Source organism: Lepidochelys olivacea, assembly GCF_965140295.1.
Source record: "Lepidochelys olivacea isolate rLepOli2 genome assembly, chromosome: 2".
In the NCBI taxonomy this organism is placed as follows: Eukaryota; Metazoa; Chordata; order Testudines; family Cheloniidae; genus Lepidochelys; species Lepidochelys olivacea.
In genome coordinates this window covers 82,902,086-82,921,366 of record NC_140412.1, presented here as the reverse complement: position 1 = coordinate 82,921,366, position 19,281 = coordinate 82,902,086, and the positions used below count along the sequence as shown (strand labels likewise).

The 19,281-nt window shown below is 41.1% G+C and overlaps 1 protein-coding gene across 1 annotated transcript in view; it reads left to right on the top strand.

The window, feature by feature from the left end:
- LOC311515700 (uncharacterized protein) overlaps window positions 1-17,029 on the top strand; it is a 148,960-nt gene extending 131,931 nt beyond the window's left edge. The window contains exons 3-5 of the mRNA XM_084618942.1: window positions 10,692-10,828; window positions 13,869-13,995; window positions 16,520-17,029. Coding sequence (XP_084475068.1) covers window positions 10,692-10,828; window positions 13,869-13,995; window positions 16,520-16,545 — 290 coding nt within the window. The 3' untranslated portion in view covers window positions 16,546-17,029. The remainder of the gene's footprint in view (window positions 1-10,691; window positions 10,829-13,868; window positions 13,996-16,519) is intronic.
- Window positions 17,030-19,281: the final 2,252 nt, after the last annotated feature.

Below are 19,281 nucleotides of genomic sequence, written 5' to 3'. Positions count from 1 at the left end.
TTTTCAGCTTGAAAAAGAGGAGACTAAGGGGGGATATGATAGAGGTACATAAAATCATGAGTGGTGTGGAGAAAGTGAATAAGGAAAAGTTATTTACTTGTTCCCATAATATTAGAACTAGGGGCCACCAAATGAAATTAATGGGTAGCAGGTTTAAAACAAATAAAAGGAAGTTCTTCACTCAACACACAGTCAACCTGTGGAACTCCTTGCCTGCGAAGGCTGTGAAGGCTAGGACGAAAAACAGAGTTTAAAAGAGAACTGGGTAAATTCATGGAGGTTAAGTCCATTAATGGCTATTAGCCAGGATGGGTAAGGAATGGTGTCCCTAGCCTCTGTTTGTCAGAGGGTGGAGATGGATGGCAGGAGAGAGACCACTAGATCATTACCTGTTAGGCCCACTCCTTCTGGGGCAGCTGGCATTGGCCACTGTCGGTAGACAGGATACTGGGCTGGATGGACATTTGGTCTGACCCAGTATGGACATTCTTATGTTCTTATGCATACATTTACAGTGCGCTATGCACAACAGAGAGACAGCAGCTCTGCCACTGAACATTGAGGGTCAAATTCTGCCCTCACTTACACACATGGAGCTCAGTTGAAGTGAGTTGGGTTTCAGAAGTCTGACTGCAAATAATATGTTTTGTTCCTAAGGGTTAAATGCCACTCTTGGAAGCAAATATGTAGCTCCGCAGTTAGCATAAATATCATTCCAGTTTTGCATACCTGATAGCCTGAAACAGCTATTGCTTGATTTTCGGATAATTCTTCACCCACTTTTACTTATGCAAACCAGAAGTAACTCCATTGAAATGAATGGAGCTCATAGCCTAAAAAAATAAATTAGTGTGAGAGAAGAATCGGGCCCATTGCCTTCAGTGGAGTTACTTCTGAATTACACTATTGTGAGTTCAGAATCAGGCCGATTATCTTGATATCTAATATACATAACATATCATTCAACAATAAGCTTGATTTGTTGTGTACAAGCAAGAACTGACAGATGACTTGGACTGGATTGCATCTCTTATGTTTATGAAGCCTGGGTCCAAGGGCTCCTTGGCTTATAATGCATTGCTAGAATATGATATATTTGTCAAAGGATCAAGCCACCCAGGAAGTAATGCCAAATAAAGGCGTGTGGATTGCTTGCAGCACCAAGTTTTTCTGGCATGATTTTTCATGCTACGACACCACACTTACTATCCTATTGGTGGGTCTCTGCAGTAAGACTACAGTTCAGCTAAGAGTGCATGCATTTGACGTGTCTTTTGAAGCCAGCACTGAATATTCCCATAGAACTTATTCATTGCCCAGGAGAAAGTTGAGAAATTAAAGATCTGTCTTATGAACCCTAAATGAATCTGAGGCATAGAATGTGTTCACCTCCCTGGAGAAAAGCAACTTTTTTTTTTTTTAAATTTTCATCGGGGCCATATTTCATCATGCTATCATTAGTCCTGGCTTCAAAAGATGACACCTAACCGAATATAAACTTTCATAACTGAAGCTGATTGGTTTGGAATTCCAGGAAACAGATGCTCTAAAATATTGTTCACTAACCAAAAAAAAGAAAATTTGATCAGCTTTTTTTCCCCAGATTTTCCAAATACTTGTGCCTAATTGCTAGATAGAATGACAGATAAGAAGCACTGATTATTCTGCTACCTGCTTTGGCTTTTAGATGCAGCTTATGTCTAGCTATTGGCAAAAGGGGAGTTTTTCCTTTATAAGGAGTTAAAACAAATGTTGTTCCCAAAACTTCTTCAAGGCAGAGCATACTTATCCCCTCCTCCTAACTTTATTTACAACAACGATACCTTGCTCTTCCATAGTGTCTTACATCTGAGAAGCTCAAAGTGCTTGACCAATATTAACTAAACCTCTCAACAGGGATAACTTCATCTGCCACGGAAATCAGCCACTACTGTCTGAAGTGTCCAGCAATGTTTCAGAACATTTTATGGCAGAGCATAAATGATACTATACCCAGTTGAAACTACTGGGGAGGATTAAGTGGTCAGAATGTAATTACCTGGCCTGAAATTTTACTGGTACAGGATTAACACCAGTTCCCCTACAAAGAGGGGCATGGGATCTTTCATGACCACAAGTGATCAGGGCCTACATTTTAATGTTTCCTCGAAAAGACAGAGAGGACAATGGTGCTAGAAGTGGTAACACCATGCATGAGCATTTTTGTCTGTACTGACTCAGAGGGAAGAAAAACCACCCACTGAGTCACCATGACCACTTTCTGCAGTACATAAAATGACCCTTATAGATTTCCCATCAAATTACTGATCTGGCCTTTTTTTGGCATAGTGTCTCAAAGCTGAGAAGATTCCTCTGAAACAGCATGCCTCAAGGAAGCCAGTTTGCACTTAGTGATTTTATTTTTAACTGGATTTGTTGCTAGTGTCGAGAGTGAAACAGGAGGGGAAACTCTTAGTCAAGAAGGAGGGGAAATGTGGGGGAGAACTGCTCCCCCAAGCCCTGAAGAGGAGGGGGAGTTTTCCCTCTGCTCCTTCCCCCCCCAATTTATTTTACCCCTCTTTCTTACAGATTGTGAGATGCTGCTAATCCCCCAGATTTAGACCTATTCCAAGCAGTTCTTTATCCCTTGATTTTTTTGTTGTTGTTTTTATTAACTGTCAGCTCTTCAGACGCTGCAAAATAAAATGTCCTTTCTTTGTTGTGGCAGAGAGTAGGTTTTAGTGGTCTGTTCAAGTCAAACCTCTGTATTTCACAACAGATTTAAATCTATACATTGCATATCAAAGGAAGCAGTTTGGCAATTCTTAATCTCGTATGTTGGGCAAAGGCTCATGTACAAAGGCATTCTTATCTTCATTTTTAGAATAATACAATTGTCATTAAGTTATAAGGAGACTGTCTTATTTGCAGATGGTGGTTCTTTAAAGAATTTATAAGGGTTTGATCCAGAAGAGGGCTTGATCCACACACATTTTAGCTCAGTCCAGTAAAGAGAATTAAAGAATAAATATAAATTCATGACATTTTGGCTCCTGCCTTCTTCAGGCAATAGGAGAGCTTGTAGTTATGTCTAGAATAACGCAGGCTGCAAACCCACCAAAGACCCTCATTAGAAGATCTTCCACCTCTCTAGGAGTTGTATTGCTTTTGTAGCGGTTGATTGTACACCATACGCAGCCAGAGGTGACCGCTGTAAAGATGAAGATTGAGACAATGAATGTCAAGGAATGACTTTGAGCTGCTCCACAAATACTGATTCAATGTCTTGTTCAGTACATAAATCCCACATGCGGAATACTCAAAGTGCCATGTAAACCTGTAACTGTAGTTTTCAATGGGATCCGTTAGATGGTATCTGTAGTAATCCTATCTGGGGTTCTCAATATTTTGCTCTATAATGAACTGCTTTGTAAAATTGAAGTCCCCTTGAGGACCTCCTCTCCCATCCTCTGTATTGCTGTACTAATCCTACAAGGAGTTTTCTTTGGAGCAGCTGCAGGCCTTCTGTAGGCTTGAAGAAGTCCACAGGAGGTAGAATAGGCCTCCATGGGGGCAAGCCCTGACTTGGAGTTGATAGTGAGAGCCCTCAAGAACTATCAGGGTCCATGGAGAAGAGAAACAGTGATAGAACTCCTCTCACTAGGCTCTGGGAAGGGAGGTGGTGTAGGCCTCCAGACCAGAGAGTCCTAAAGGTGAAAACTGGCTCCTGCACAGGGAATAGGAAGGAGAGGGAGGCAGTGTGGGGAATCCTGTTAGAGAAATAGTAGTGACTAGTTTGGTTGAAGAGGGGCCAAATAATTATTACTTTATGTTTATTAGCACTTTTTGTTTGGATGTTTGTGTTACCCTGGAAGGGGTTTAGATTTGACGTGACTTGGCCAGAGGGCTGAGCAACAGAAAACTCAGGAAAAGGCAGACTGCCAGGAGGAGGCAGTAGGGGTGGGGACCCCTTGCAGCATCATGCCTCAACACAAGGAGACGCTATGGTGCTTACATCCTGCAATTGTGTCTTTTAAAAAGAAACAGTAAAAAACTGCTGGAAAACTTTTGAGTTCTGAATTAGACTACAACTAGCAGATGCCTATCTACATGAAGAGTAACAGAGAATTCAACATTGTCACAGCAGAAGTACCTGGAAGAGCAGTCCAAGGACCATAATTTGAAAACCACTACATCACTATATTAACATTAGAGTGTATGCATTTCTTGGTTACTTTGTTAGTTTCAAGTATCTACAGCAGCCTGTGTGTAAAGAATTTAAATAGATAATTCTGATCCTCCAGAAGAAATTAGTTAGCTCCTGTTTTACGCTTTTCAGAACACTCCTTGTGGCCTGATTCACTATTCATGGTTTTGCCTTGTGACTCTGATTTCCAATTGGACCAGCTAAACTGAAAATGCAATTTATATGTTACAAAGGTCAGTAGAATTCCTTCCTCGCAAACCCATGAACATTTAAAGGACTTCTTTTTTTTATTATTATTAGTCCCTTTGGCTGTTATGTTGTAGATTGAAACAGCTCTCCCAACTGCTTCACTGAGACTAACTTTATTATATAATCTCATCTCTTGTTCCAAAAAATCCCAAAATCAATCTCAGAGCAGTCCTCTGAACTTGGCAGTCACTTGTGTGGGAAAGTCTTTAAACAAAAACAAATTTGTTTATGTACTGGGACAAGGATCTCACAGAGAAGATAAAATACACCATGAGCCAACACTGCCCTCAGCAGCAACATTTGGACTGCTCTCCCACTGCCTGCTCTACAGTGCAACTGAAGACTGCTCATCAGCTGTTTGGCGTACTGTAATCTTTGTATAACAATCTGTCATCTGTGACGGAGATGACTCCTAAGTCTTGTAGGCGCTCTGGAAAATTTTACCACTCAGGAGTTCTTGGCTCTCAATTTCATGTTTAGATTTAAGATTCTTAAGTCTGAGGGAGCCAAATCCCATTTTCAGAAGTAATCTGGGCACTTCTTCTTAGCATATGTGCAGTATGCCTCAGGTGCCACGTGACCAGGACTCATCATCAAATTTGGTCCACTGGTTGGATCGCTAGCTTCTCCAGCTTGGGTTGGATACTGAAAAGGAGTGCAGTGTGAATGCTGATCCATGCCCCCCCATGTAGGCACTTAGGAGCCTACATTCCACAGACGTTCAAGGACAGTCACTATGGAAAATGTTACCTGAAATCTAATCACAGTTCTGACACTCTCTGGTCACGTATCCTTGGATGAAATGCACCCCTGTGAAGATAGTCAGCACAAGACCAAGACACCATTTAATTCTTACATAAATTATATTAGAGCCCTTAAATGTTGCATAAACCCTGTACTGGCCTTCTGCATAGGATGAATTTCAACCTTTATCCACAAATTAATTTACCCTCTCCTACTTTAGGTTTCCCATCTGTAAATTAAAGAGGAAATTGTGTTTCTGCTTCACAAGGGTGTTAGCACTATTCATTGGTTAATGTTTTGAAAGAATTTTTTCAAGATAAAAAGCACTGAACAGCATTATAAATAACAAACATGCTGCTTTTCATTGAATTGTATCAAGCTCTGAATTGTGAAGCAAATATGCTTTTTAGTTCATATCAGTTTGTCCTAGACCTACAAAAGATCAAAGAATGTGGAGGGAAGGGAGAAGCACATACGACACATTTCTATTTAAATAAGTGTACACTGATAATCTGAGTTGCATTCAAAATTAATTTAGATTAAATGCAAAACACACACTGAGGTGGCCGAGGCTAAAAATTGCAAAAGTCAAAACATGAAAATGTTAAAATTTCAATGGTAAATATTCAATGGTTGTGTACTAAGGCCGCAGCTTATCATGCTGACCTACTCTGTCTCATTGTTTCCTTGTACCCTGTTGGCCTGTCTATAGGCGGCTGTTTTTTGTCTCTTACTTAAATTACAAACTCTCTGGGACAAGGGCTGTCTTTTTGTTTTGTTTGTACAGTGCCTAGCATAATGGGATCCTGGCCCACAACTGAGGCACTATGCTATTATTATTATTATTTATTATTAATAGTGGCGCTTTCTCTATGGGATGTTGTAACTAATGGATGTATGTGCTTTTGAGGCTCCCAGAAGAAAGGCTCAATAATAATACTTAGCACATGACTCAATGTACGCTGCTTGTAGTGCTGCACAGGGACACTAGGGGGCGACTTGTGTTACACCCCTCCACAGGCTACATATAGCATGAGTAGTGATGCAAGAAGAGATCTCTTGGGGTCGGGGGAGAGAATGGGTAGAGCCTTGGCATTGTATCCCCACCAGACACACACCAGCATTATGGGGACACATGCTCCACCAGGCATAGACTTGGCAAAGAGTACTTCCCCTTGGAGTAAGATGGAAACCCCCAACGCAGATTGTGATTTTGACTCTGAGTTACATTCTGCCTTCCAATTTACTTTAGGGACAATGCAGCAGGGCAGAGGGTAAAGTCACAATCTGGCCTTCTGTTAGCCACAACTTTTGCTAAATAAAAGTCGCATCAAACCTGAAGTAAACATGGAATACGCACTGGAAAAATAGATGCTGCCTATTTTCTTGAAACGTGCTCTCGGGCCTGATTCTGCTTCCATTGGAGTCAACTGAATTCAGAGAAAGCAAGATCAAGTCCTTTGATAGTCAAAATATTTCCAAGTAAATTGCTGTTTAATTTGTCACCAGTATGGGGTGTGATCTGGTATTTCAGTTGTTACTGTAAGTAGCTCAGGGAGCTTGCCACCATTAGTCTAAGAGCTACAGATTTTGTGACCCCCAGGTTTGGATTTTAAGGAGCGTTGTGATGCTTGCACATGTCCTTACAGCACGGAGGGGAAAAAATCCTGCTGGCCCCCCACTGATGTGGAGGGAAGTAGTTAGGCCTGGGAAGCTGCAACAGGAATATATGCAGGAAAACAGGGATGAGGGTGGAGGGAGGCAGGAATTATGGATCAGTCCCAAATCAGTGACTTTATCAATATTGACTATGAGTCATCTGACTTTTCCCCAGCATTTTTTTTTATGACCTACTCACTGCCTTTATATGGTAATTAAGGCAGTGTGTTTCTGCAGAAAAGGCGGCATGGAACTAAGACATGGTGACAGAAAACAGTCACACAGTTTCCACTTCATTTATAGTAAAATAAACAACATGAACATCTACAACATCAGTGAAATGATGAGTAAAATTCTTCCCCTGTGTAACACCATTTACTTCAAACACAATGGACTATGCTTACGCTAGATGATCATTTCTGGACCATCCAAACAAAAGCTAATTTTCACTTTCTTTGTGGTTTGTGCAGCTCTTTAACTGGTATGGTGCATTTTTGTAAACAAGTTCCAGATTCTGCTCCTTCCTCACTCCCAACTGCTGCCTTCTCTCCTTCCTGTAAATCCCCAATAGTTCTTACTCCAGACCCTCCTTCAGCTGCTGCCTTCTATCTCCTAGAGTGACTTTTTAATGGCTCACAACTTCAGTGCAGTTACCTTCCAAGCCCAACTTGCAACTCTGATTCTTGCTCACTTCAAAACGCCACTCGGGATGAATGATGGAACTTTTGTCAAAAAAGACTTTTCTGTACCAAGCACCCTGCTTCTCTTCCTCCAAATCACCTCTGAAAGCCCACCTGCTCCGTTATCACTAACAATGCTCATCTTAGTACACCCCACTTTTCCTTCTTTAACTTTGCTCTGCTGCACCTTGTGCTCTCAAGCAATCTCAGCAATCTGGGGATTTGTTTAGTGTTCTTTCCCTGTTGTAAATCACTGTACAGAGTTTGGTTTATTATTTCTTGCACTCTCTTGAAAACTCTCCCATTTTCATGATATTTTTAAATCTAGTGTCATGTTTTAATGTGTTTTAAACATTGTATCATATGGAATGTGTCTGGTGTTTTAAATTTTGCAGTATCACATACAAATGATAAGAGCATTTTAAATCTCTTCTAGCAGACTGTATATTCTAAATGTGTAAACTGGTTAATTTTATACTTTTCAAATTATTTTGGGGACAAATATTGCAGTGCTTAGGGCCTGATCCAAAGTCCAATGCAAGTCTTTCCATTGACTTCAATGGGCTTTGGATCAGACTTTTAATGAATATATAAAAAATGAGAGAGAGCCTGGAATGTAAGTCCTAAATGTGGTACACAGGCCCTGAAACTTGGTGGAGCATATCAAAATTCAGGCCATGACATATGGAGCTGTCTTCATCACAGGACAAATCAGAATTGCAAATACACCCAAAGTTTTAGTGGTGCTCCATCTCATTACAGTGACCTTCCACAGTGGGCCACTGTTCCACTGCAGTTCTACTGTGGACTGAAAACATTGGCATTGCAGTTGGATTAGTTCAATTAATCCTTCCAAGGCAATCCCAGAATGTTCCTGCCAAAGACCTGCTCGCTTAGTGGTTGCGTGCAGGCCCAAGAATAGCGTAGGCAGTAATCAGCTGTTCTCGGTTCTACCTAGACCTTTCCTCCTGACTTTTACAACTATATTGTTCCCAGTTAAAAATGAATCAGAAAGAACAAATATGTATTTCTCTAACACCTTTCATTCCAGCATCAAAAACGGCTTTACAGACACACATTTTTATTTATTATTGAATTAATTTTCATGAAACCCCTTTGTGGTAGGTAAATAGTATTGTCCCCATTTGGATGGCACAGAGAAAGGTAACATCTCCTCAGTCACATAACAAGTTAATGGCCTAATTAGAAATAGAAGCCTGTGTGATGTTACACCCCATATTCTTCATAGAAATATGGTTATGATATCCATATGGCATAACTAAGATATATTTTATGCAAGATGGCTCACGTAAGATATCCTTAGAAAGCTTCTGATTTACTGAATGTGATTATCCAATCTGTATGCATGTATCTTTTCTGTATCTAAAGCTAGGAATATTGACTATGTAACTGTTACAACTGTGTGTGTATTTGTGAGACACCCACCAGACAACCGGCCATCACAGACTTGCTGGGCCATTAGGAAGAAACAATAATACAGTGAAGATACTAATCTCTCTCCTTCCTAAGAGGCAACCTGGGACGTAGCCGTGACACTACCAGGTCAGGTGATAAGATCACCTGATACAAAATACCACCTTGGACACTGCTGGTACTTTTCCTCTGTAGGGGGCTGGGGATCAAACAAAGGTTTTCCACCTCAGGAAAATCCTTTTTAAGGCTGGGGAATGGGATAATTTAGACTCTCCTCCATTGCTTACACAAGAAGAAGGACTGCTGAAAGAACCTGAAGGGACAGAGGCACTAACCTGAAGGGAAAGGCAGGGGTGAGTTCAGACTAAGACAGGGGTCCAGTCTGTAAGAAAAAAATAACTGGAACTCTGAGAGGTTTCAGAGTAGCAGCCATGTTAGTCTGTATCCGCAAAAAGAAAAGGAGTACTTGTGGCACCTTGAGCTACAGAAACTCTGCATCCTGCCTAAAACAACATTTAGGGTGAGAAATTATTTCTTGAAACCAATCTCTTTAAGATATTAAGCTTAGTATGCGTGTTTTGCTTTATTTACTCAGTAATCTGCCTTTTTTTGTTTGCTATCCTTTATATTCACTTAAAATCTGCCTTTTTGTAGTTAATACATTTGTTTTGTTTATTATTAAGCCCAGTTTGTGCAATTTCTAACTGGGGGGGGGGCAGGAAGTTGTGCATATTTCTTCACATTGCAGGGGAGCGTGAATTTTTATGAGTTTGCGCTGTGAAGATCTTTCTCTACCGTGCAAGACAGTATTATTTTGGGTTTATTCCCCAAAAGGGGTGTGCACATGCGTGCGGGGTAAATCCTCTGAGAGAGAGAGAGTGAGTGTGAGTGTGTGTGTGTTTAGCAACAGGCTGGAGAGCCTAATTCAGCAAAACAGGGAGAAGGAATCCAGGCTGACGGAGCAGGAGGAGGGGCTCAGTGAATCCCCAGTCCATCAGGTGGCATCCTAAAGGGGGTCTAACACATCACAGCCTGATCTTCTGATTCTGTCTCCTGTGCTCTGACCAGTAGTCCATAGTCCATTCCTGTAGACTTCCTTTCTCATCTTTTACATTTCCAAAAGTATTTGATCAATGAAACTAGTTGTACCACACTCACTTCCTACTTTTACAGAGATGTGAACAGTGGTGTGAGATACTTCTATTAAAAAGAACTGGTAAAGATGGGTTTAGTTTTTACATGTAGTCACAGTATCGACACTTCCTACTCTTTCTTTGAATCAGACAATGAGTCATGACTTTTACTACATGCTAAGCCATACACCTTATGAAAAAAGCACATTTTATATAGAAAGCCGAAATCTCACATCTAGTAGCACCACAACGGCTATCGTTAATGCCTCAATTAAAACATCAGGCAACTGAGAGGATAAATACAAATCATAAACCTTCCAGGTTGTTTTCAGAGGCTAATCAAGGGATGTGATTCAAGTTAATCTACGTACTTCTGTTCTTATACACTCTCACAATGATAAGAGAGATTCCTACAATCCCCTGTTAACTTTTGCTCTTAGTTATTCCTGTTGCCACCTGGACAATGCTATAGAAAAATTACATTTCTGTCACTCCCCATAGAGGCCTCTGACAAAAGCAATTTGTTTGATATGAAGATATTGGATCTGTTTAACATGAAAACAGACTCAGAAGCAAACACTCCCTTTCCTTCTTTGATTGTAACAGGGCTGGTTGTGACTGAATTTATTGCTTGGGGAAAGTGCCTGAATGACAGCTGCGAGAGAATGAAGTCACAGAAAAGGTCCACCACAGGCAGTGGCAGTTCAAAGTCTCCTACATTACACTGGAGAGACCAACTAAGAGTAAGCAAGTGTTCACAGTCATAAGACAATATATTTGTGTGGAGACATTGGGTCTTGGGACACAGTCTCGGTCCCTCTCCCTCCTACCAGAACGGCCACACAAGGGTTCTTGAAACGATAGGGCTACAATAACTTCTGTGGCCACCACAGGGAAAGAGAAAGGAAGTAGGAATTTCCAGAGGAGGATGAGGATTAATTTGGATGAGTTCTCTGGTGAGCATCTTGGGTTACCTACTCCCCACACCCTTTGCACACTGGGCCAGCCTGACTCAAGATTGTTTGGCCATATGGGGTTCACATGCTCCTTATTGCTGTGTAATGAATCATCAGGATCCGGTCCATGGACAGAGCAGGAAGCAGAGAGCACCAATCAGAGGAACATACCATGTATCAGAGTCTGGAGTGCCCTCCTGATTTAGGCCAGTTCTGCCCATGTGTCTCAGGCAGAGCACAGAGTAACCAGAGTGGATTTTGTTGGACCTGGAGCAGGAGGCCTATGGCACAGAAGCAACATGGCTGGACATCTGGATACAGTCATGCAAAGGGCTGAAAAAGGTGGGCGGCTCCACGACTCTTGGGTGGTATGTACTCGAGGTCTATGTATGTTGTCCTCTTTGATCTCATCTCTTTCTAGATGTTTTTAACTAATTTTTACATACACGCGTTTGGTGCAGCAAGGGAGAGAAGACAGCAAGTGAACATGGTTTTGGCCACAAATTGCCAAAGAGGGAGTAGACACAAAATGCGCTAACAAAACCAGAAGACATGCCACCACCTGTTTGCTGTACAAGGGCTGTTGTAATTCCTTCTGTTTGCTCTCACATACTGTTCCCAACCCCACAGAAAAAATAAAATAAAAGCCTTTATTATTTACAGTCTGCACTTAGAGCCGTCATCAAGGTTGATTGTGGGTTTATTGTTGCTAGCCAGCCTCCCTGCTCCAGCAGGTGCCAGGCACCCAGAGCTACTCCCATCAAACACTGCCCCTGTGATACAGTGAGTAAGCGGATGAATTCTGTTTACTCCTTCTGGAAGGCTACAGGCCGCCTCTTCTCAAGGAACATCCCACATACAGTAAAGGTTTATAGCCAGCTAGAGCTAGACTTCATATTCATTCTTTCCACATATATTCACTATGAGGGTGGGGACGTTAAAGTACTCAGCAACATTTAACTCAACAAATACTGAAATCTCCAAAGCGATGCCCTTTATCTCCCCTGCTTCCCTTAGATACAGAATCAAAGAATTGGGAAGCGTTCCAAGTCCACTTTTGGTTACCAAAACTGAAAATGAATGCTAAATATTTAATAAAACAAAAAGCTAGGAAAGAAATGCCTAATGGCCAAGAGCCTTGTCACATATCATATTAGGCAAACCAAACGTGAGAGCTAAAAAGAAACTGCATTATCATCATCTGACCTTTCAGGATGTACTGTAGCTTTCAATCAAAATGAAATACTACACGGCACAGCTACTGCAAAATGCCAGAGAGCTGCAAAGTAGCTGCTATCTGCAGAACTGCCCATCTTCTCCCAGCACTTCTTTTATTAATGTGAAAAGCAAATCAACCTTTATCACAGAGGTCTCTTTATTTTTTTTTAATTGAAGCACCATGTGGTGCTACATACATGAGTAATAATCCTTCAGAAAACACTGGTTAGTAGTTGCTGTGGTGAACAGTGTTTCCATCCCAATGATCAGAGGATGCTGGAACATACAAAGAGCTATCCCAAGAAGAATATGGCACTAATAAAACAGATTCTAACCATACATATTCCAAAAATACAAGACCAGTGGCATCTGAAAATGGGTATGCAAAACAGAAACATTAGGCATGTTTAGAGCCCCTGTTTATAGCAGTGGGTAAAGAATATCATGCTGTGTCTATTGCAGGCAGTCAAAAAAGAGACCCATTTGATTCCAGTGCAGATCAACAAACAAGCAATTCTATTAATCTAGATCTCACACACACAGCAAGTGATAGGAGAATTGGATATGGTTAATGTCAATATGTGTGGCTTCTGAGAGCAGGGACATGTGAGCATGAAAGATTAAAGATGTTTTTATTAAAACTAAGTGAGACCCACAGTACTGCTGTTAAAAAAGCTGGTTTGAAAATGAACTGTTAAGAAGAATATTGTTTGGTTATTTATAAATATTAGTATAATATAATGCTTCACACCTGCGACTCCTGGAAACATTTAAATGAACAAATAGATGTGACTCTTTTCAGCATGTGCATTCCTTCATTCTATGAGTCACTTGGGCCACTTGGGCATCTTATAACCCTACCTTGAAGGAACCCATGTTTGTGTCTAGCACAATCTGGTATGTTTCTACTGTAAAACTCAAGCAAGTTCACTGAAAGTGCAATGTCTGCAGCTCCATTCTGTTGGCCCGAAGTGTAGAAACTGACCTTGATATTTTTTTCCTTAATAAACTGACTTTCTTTTCTAACTATTCATCTGTATTTGATATTCACAATCATGATGAGTCACTAATAGCGCTAGCTAGTTTGGGCACATACTCCGCACACTCCCTCACCTAACTCAATTGTAATTCTGAGTAGTAATATCCATGCCATTCTTGTTGGGAATCTCTCTTCTATATGAAATGCCAAATGGGCCAAATTATAGGACAGCTTTATGATGTGGGCAAATGTCACTCAGCAACCAGTAGGAAACCAACAAAATGATATCAGAACTTAAGCTTAACTTAAAATAGACTTTGTATCAAGTGCTCCAGCCATACCCTGCTAAGGGTCTGATAAAAAGCCCATTGACATCAGTGGAGTCTTTCCATTAACTTCAGTGAAACTTTAGATCAGATCCTAAGGACCTTGTCCTGAAAGGAGTTGAGCCCCAACAACTCCGCTTCCTCAGAACCTCTTAGGATCTTTAATGGGAATTGAGGATATTCAGCAGGAAGTGCTTAGACCCTTGCAGGATTTGGCTCCAAATGGACCACTGGTTCTCCCTCTTGTTTACCTCCTTACATTGCCTTTTAATGGTACCATGCATTTTTAATTTGCAATATACAGATAAGAAACGGTGTCTTTTTCTTACACGGAAACCAATGCAAGAACCAGATTCTACTGCCCCACCTCACAGAGAATAGCACCTCACTCCAGGAGCAAACCCATTCATTCCAATGGGACTACTCACCAGGTAGGGGACTTTTCAATGGCAGTATGGGTGTCAGAGTCTGACCCTACAATAACAACATTGGCTGCAACAGTTTATCTAAAAGAGGAAATGATGTGCCATATTCTGGAAGACTGCCCAGGACTTTTTAGTTTACATTTGGAAAACTGTTCAAAACCATGATTTCAGCCAGAATGTTGGGCAATCACCTAGTCAAGGAGTGTCCATAAAGTCCTATCAATGTGGGCAGGAGGAACCTATAAATTTGGGATCCTGCATGTCATATCTCTAGGGCTCTTATGTATATTTATAGATAGATAGATACACACACACACTCACAAGCCCTGAACTTATTTCTGTTTTGCTGTTCATGTAACATAAAAAAGCTCTGACAGGGCAGTTACTTCAGCTCCTATCTCAGCTGTAAGTAGGTTTTTTTAAAAACTGCCTTTACTAAAAATAGCTCCTATAAGACTCTGGAAGGCACTTTCCAGCCTTGTAAGTTCAGATGTGCCTGTGTTCATTCAGAAGTTTGATCTGGATTTAATATGCACAGTCCTGTCAATACTGCGTTAAGCCTTCTGGCACCAGAGGGTCCAGGCAGTCTCCCTGTATTGTATCCTGATTCCTAGCTTCAAGAGGGATGTAATATATCAAATCAGCTCTTGGATCAAAACCGCTGCAATTACATGGCTCTCAGAATGGTCCCATTATCCTATCAAAAAGCATTTGGGATGGGGTGTAACATTGTGTGTAATTCATGGAATAAAACTGGAGATAACTCTCACACTGTAAATAGATTCATGGAAAACCAATTGCAGTTTGCATTGCTGTCATTGATTTAGGCCATTTTCCATCCTACGAAAGTTCCAAGAAGGGAGTGTGCTCACACACACAAACAGAAATGCTACTGCCCCAAAATGGAGTAGAGTGACACACTGTGCCTGGTCCACCACATGGGTGCAGGGGAAGGAAGGCATAAGGAGTGCAGGAACCATTCCTTCGTAGCACCCCAGGGAGTGCAAGTCTCCCCCAAGGAGCTGGGGAGGAAGTGGTGAAGGGCAAGTGGACCTGATGGCACAGAAAGAGGGGCATTCTGTGCAATCCAAAGGGATGGTGCAATGTGCACCATGAAGCCCCAGGTGGGATTTTTTTTCTCCCAGAGTACCCCCTGAAGCGGTTCAGCTCCACATAGCCTTTATTTAAGTCTGTGCCTTAATGGCATAATTGAGCTCCGAATGTGAAATTTTGTTACAGCCCAGCCTATAATAGTACCATAAAAGTATGTAGGGAACCACAGTGGAGTCTCACAGCCTTTGTCTATGCTGAGAAAATGTGCTACATTAGAAACTCCTAGGGTAAGGTGGCACCCAAGGCTTCACTACAACCAAAGAACCATTTTAAATCACAACTATCTTTGTTTAAGTGCTCGGCAGTGTAGAACAGTGTGTTAATTAAAACATGGGTTAACACATTTTCTAAAAGAACTCATTTTCTCCGTGTAGACAAAACCGAACTGGTCCTTCATGCCAAATGGAGTCCCAGGGGTTAGGTACACTGAGAAGGTAGCTCCTTTACATTTCTGTAACTCTGCTTTTATCATTGTGCCTGCGTCATCGAGTTTCTCTCTCAAGTCAGATATCTGCTCTTATGATTTCAGCAGTGATCACTTTTTCCAGGTTCCTGCATTTCAAATAGCGTATTGGGTCTACATTTGGCCTCTCAGAAATTTTCCCACCCCACCAAATAAGAAAACGGGTGAAATTGCAGCTGTTCTTAGGCTTATCACTGAAGAATACAGCCCGTTGTCATTTGTCAATTACTAAACATCTCACCATTTCGGCACCGTCCTGCTTTTCTTTTGCACCCAAACCTCATAGTGAGTCATGATTTTTCAAAAATGAAAAATGCTCCCCTTAGTTGCACTTGGATCCCTAGATTCATTCTGTTCTGATGACTTACACTTTTCAGAGAGGATGCTGCTCCAAAAATAATAGGACAGATTCTTTCGTGACTATGTGGAGTCCTCTACACAATTTACTCAATTAAAACATAGAAGTAAATATGTGTCCATCTTGTACTTTTCTCTGAAGCAGCTGGTACTGACCACTGTCGAAGACAGGATACCAGACTAGATGGAGTACTGCTCCGACCAAGTATGGCAATTCCTTTGTTCCCACCTCTGTATTTAGGTCTTCCCGTAGCTCTGGCTGCAGAGGAGTGTCTACTCACTCCTTTCAACCCTAACAACAAAATAGTACAATTATATTTCCAAAGTTATCTTCATTAGGAAGAGTGCTAGAAATTGACTTGTTTATAACATGAAAGCTGAGATTCTCCAATATATTTCTAGTTCCTCCAAGCAAGTGGGGCCCATGTTTGCAGACTTCGTGGAGCCTAAAGGCCAGCTCAGTACAAAAGGGCAGAGGCAGTTCCTGCATGTACATCATGACAGGGTGACACATTTCATGGCTTTGGACAAAGTGATGTATTATTTTAAATGTGAAATTATTCCTTTGCTATACGCTTCTTTGTCCTCTGGTCACAGGGCTGCTGACATTGGACCATGAATGAAGAACTCCTTTGATTGTCTCAGTGAAGATTAAATGCGGAGTTTGCATTTCTTCCTACTTCAAGATGTTGACAGGTTGATGCAACATTTAAATCTTCATGGTAATGAAGAGCCATACCTTAAATCCTATCCTTTTCAGAGACACATTGTATACAGTGCATTCCACTTATAATGAAATGTGGTTATTACAGATGAAACAGACAATTGTACTTCCAAAGTCCATCCCTGTTCTATAAACTTGATTAAGGTTTAAGCTAACATTTCACCTTGACATTAGGAATACATGTTTGTGGGCATTGTTTATGCTGTCAGTATGGGCTGTCAGATTAGGTCTGAATACAGGCTACTGAAGAACAAGGGTGCTATTGATTTTTCGTTATTTTCAAGTATTTGTTTTGTATGGTTGAACACATTCTGTTTATTCTGGCATAAGCAACAAAGGAACCAAGGCAAGAGACTTAATTTGTTTTCTGAAAAGATTTAAGATTGCACAGACATCATTTCGAGAAATGATGTCTGTGTCTACAGTGGCCAGTAATGTAATATTGTATCTTGGTTAATTAGTTATTTTGGGGTTTCCTCCCTTTAATTATATGCCTTAATGTACCATCAAGAGTACATATAAACGTAGTCGGTGTGGTACTTAACAATAGCTTGATCTAGAGAGAAAGAATCTTATCAGGGCACCTGATAATCAGCTTTTTTGTACCTTTGGACTGAGGCCCAGTCATTTAGAAGAACGTCCCACAATTCTGAGTGAACTCTACTTTTTACTGCATGTTATTAAAGTGGGATGCCATTTGCACAATTAGCTAAACTGAATAGTCATCTGCACATATATGATGCTGTATGAATAATCACAACGGGTCACAAAATAGTTTTAGTTATTTTCATATAAAGCCCATAATTTGAAAATCAGTGTTTTCCTAGTAGCACGGGAAGTCACCCAATGCCATTGATCTCCATGGGAACCAAGCATGTACTTCTGAAGGTAAAATTTAGGCTCTGGTGATACTGGGACAGTTTCATGCCTTGAAGTTCCCAGGAAGAACAGGAAAAAATCTGAAGAGGGCTCTGCTAGCCAAGAGCTCTCTTTGTTGCTTTAATGCCCTTTTTGTGTTTAAATGATTATTAATAATGATACTATAAATTGAAATGAACTAAAATATCAAAAAGTGTTCTAGTTAGAGTAAATAACAGAACATTTGCTGTATGAAATTCTAACTGCATTGTTTGTTTTTGCCTTATTCATAGTCAACATTTTCTCCATTCATTAGCTTTGAAGTGGTTTTCTCAGTCCTGATGTGCAGCTACACTGCCACCTAGTGGTGTGGGTGCATAAGAGACAGTGGACTAAAGATGGCAGGTTAATTATAGGAATCCGAAAAAACTACATAAAACTCTAGGATAGTTTAGCCCACTGGCTAACTCCAAAACTGCCCTCCTCCTGGGAAAAACAAGAGTTTGATGGAAAAAAAAGAGACTCCCAAAGCTTTACCCAATCTCTTTCCCTGGGACATACCCCTACCCCAAAGGTCTGCCAGTCTCCCTCTATTGGGGTATAACAACAATGCCCTCTGGTGGGCCCTCAGAGGCATAGAGGAGCTTTCTCCCTCCCTCTTCCATGAAGTGCAGCCATGAGACACTACACAGCCAGGCAGCCATCTTCTCCATCCCAATATTATCCAGCTCTCCTGTCTACTTTCTATGCACTGTCAAGAAACCCTCCTGTTATCAGCTTCCTCCTTTTATACCTCCTAGGCCTTTTTCCAGGACCTTCTGCAGAAACCGACAGTCTCCTCATTCCTAGCTTCTTTCTAACCCCTGAAGGTTGTCAAACCAGAAGGCAAATTAAATGTAATATTTTGTAAAGGTGATGATTTTTTAAGCCAATCTCGTCATTTTGGGGGCTAGACTCGTGAGTTTTGAAGGCTTGGCATTCACAATAGTGGACATGTTTGGTGCGGGAAAAAGGGGAGGTTGCCATGGAGCCAGTTATAGCTCCCTGAGTCTCAGTTTGCCTCTGTCTTGAGAGAACAGCCTGAAGCATCATAAGAGATCATATGCCAGCTGCAAATTGCCAAGCAGAGCTACGTTCCACTCTATCCCCTTTTTTTCCTTTAAACACACCCTGTGCCATGGTGCGGGAACAGTTGGCATAGGAGCTGGGTCTTCCAGAGTTATACCAGCTGACAGTTCCTCCCTGCTCAGAGGATTCTCAACCAAGTAGCTGGAGCCGATTCTGGCCTCTTTGCAGCAGAAAGAGACTGGAACCAAAGCAGAAAACCTGGCCCGTTATTTAAAATAAGCATCTAAACATTTTATATATGTGTTTGCGTCTAGAGGCAGTGATTCTGAGGGGCCAGATGTAGATTCGTATGGTAATAACATGCTTCTATAAAATCTATTCACTGGGATATTTATATTGTTCCCACCGTAATGGTGTCTGAACTCCTATGCACTCAGAATGCTAGGCAGTGCCATAGCAAGCTTTTACTGCATATTGAATAAATAATTTTAATCCTGTGTAGGACTGAAAAGAAGAGTGTATACTATCATAAATAAAGAGCACTATTAACAATCTAACCAAAGGGAGGGGGGAAAGGTGTAAATACCACATATACTGTGGGAAGGGGCAATCTGGAAACAGGGGTGCAAAATCAGTTTACTTTAATAACGAATCTTTGAACCTTGCTACTTTTCAGACAAAGAAATAAGCATGTGTAAGCCATTATCCG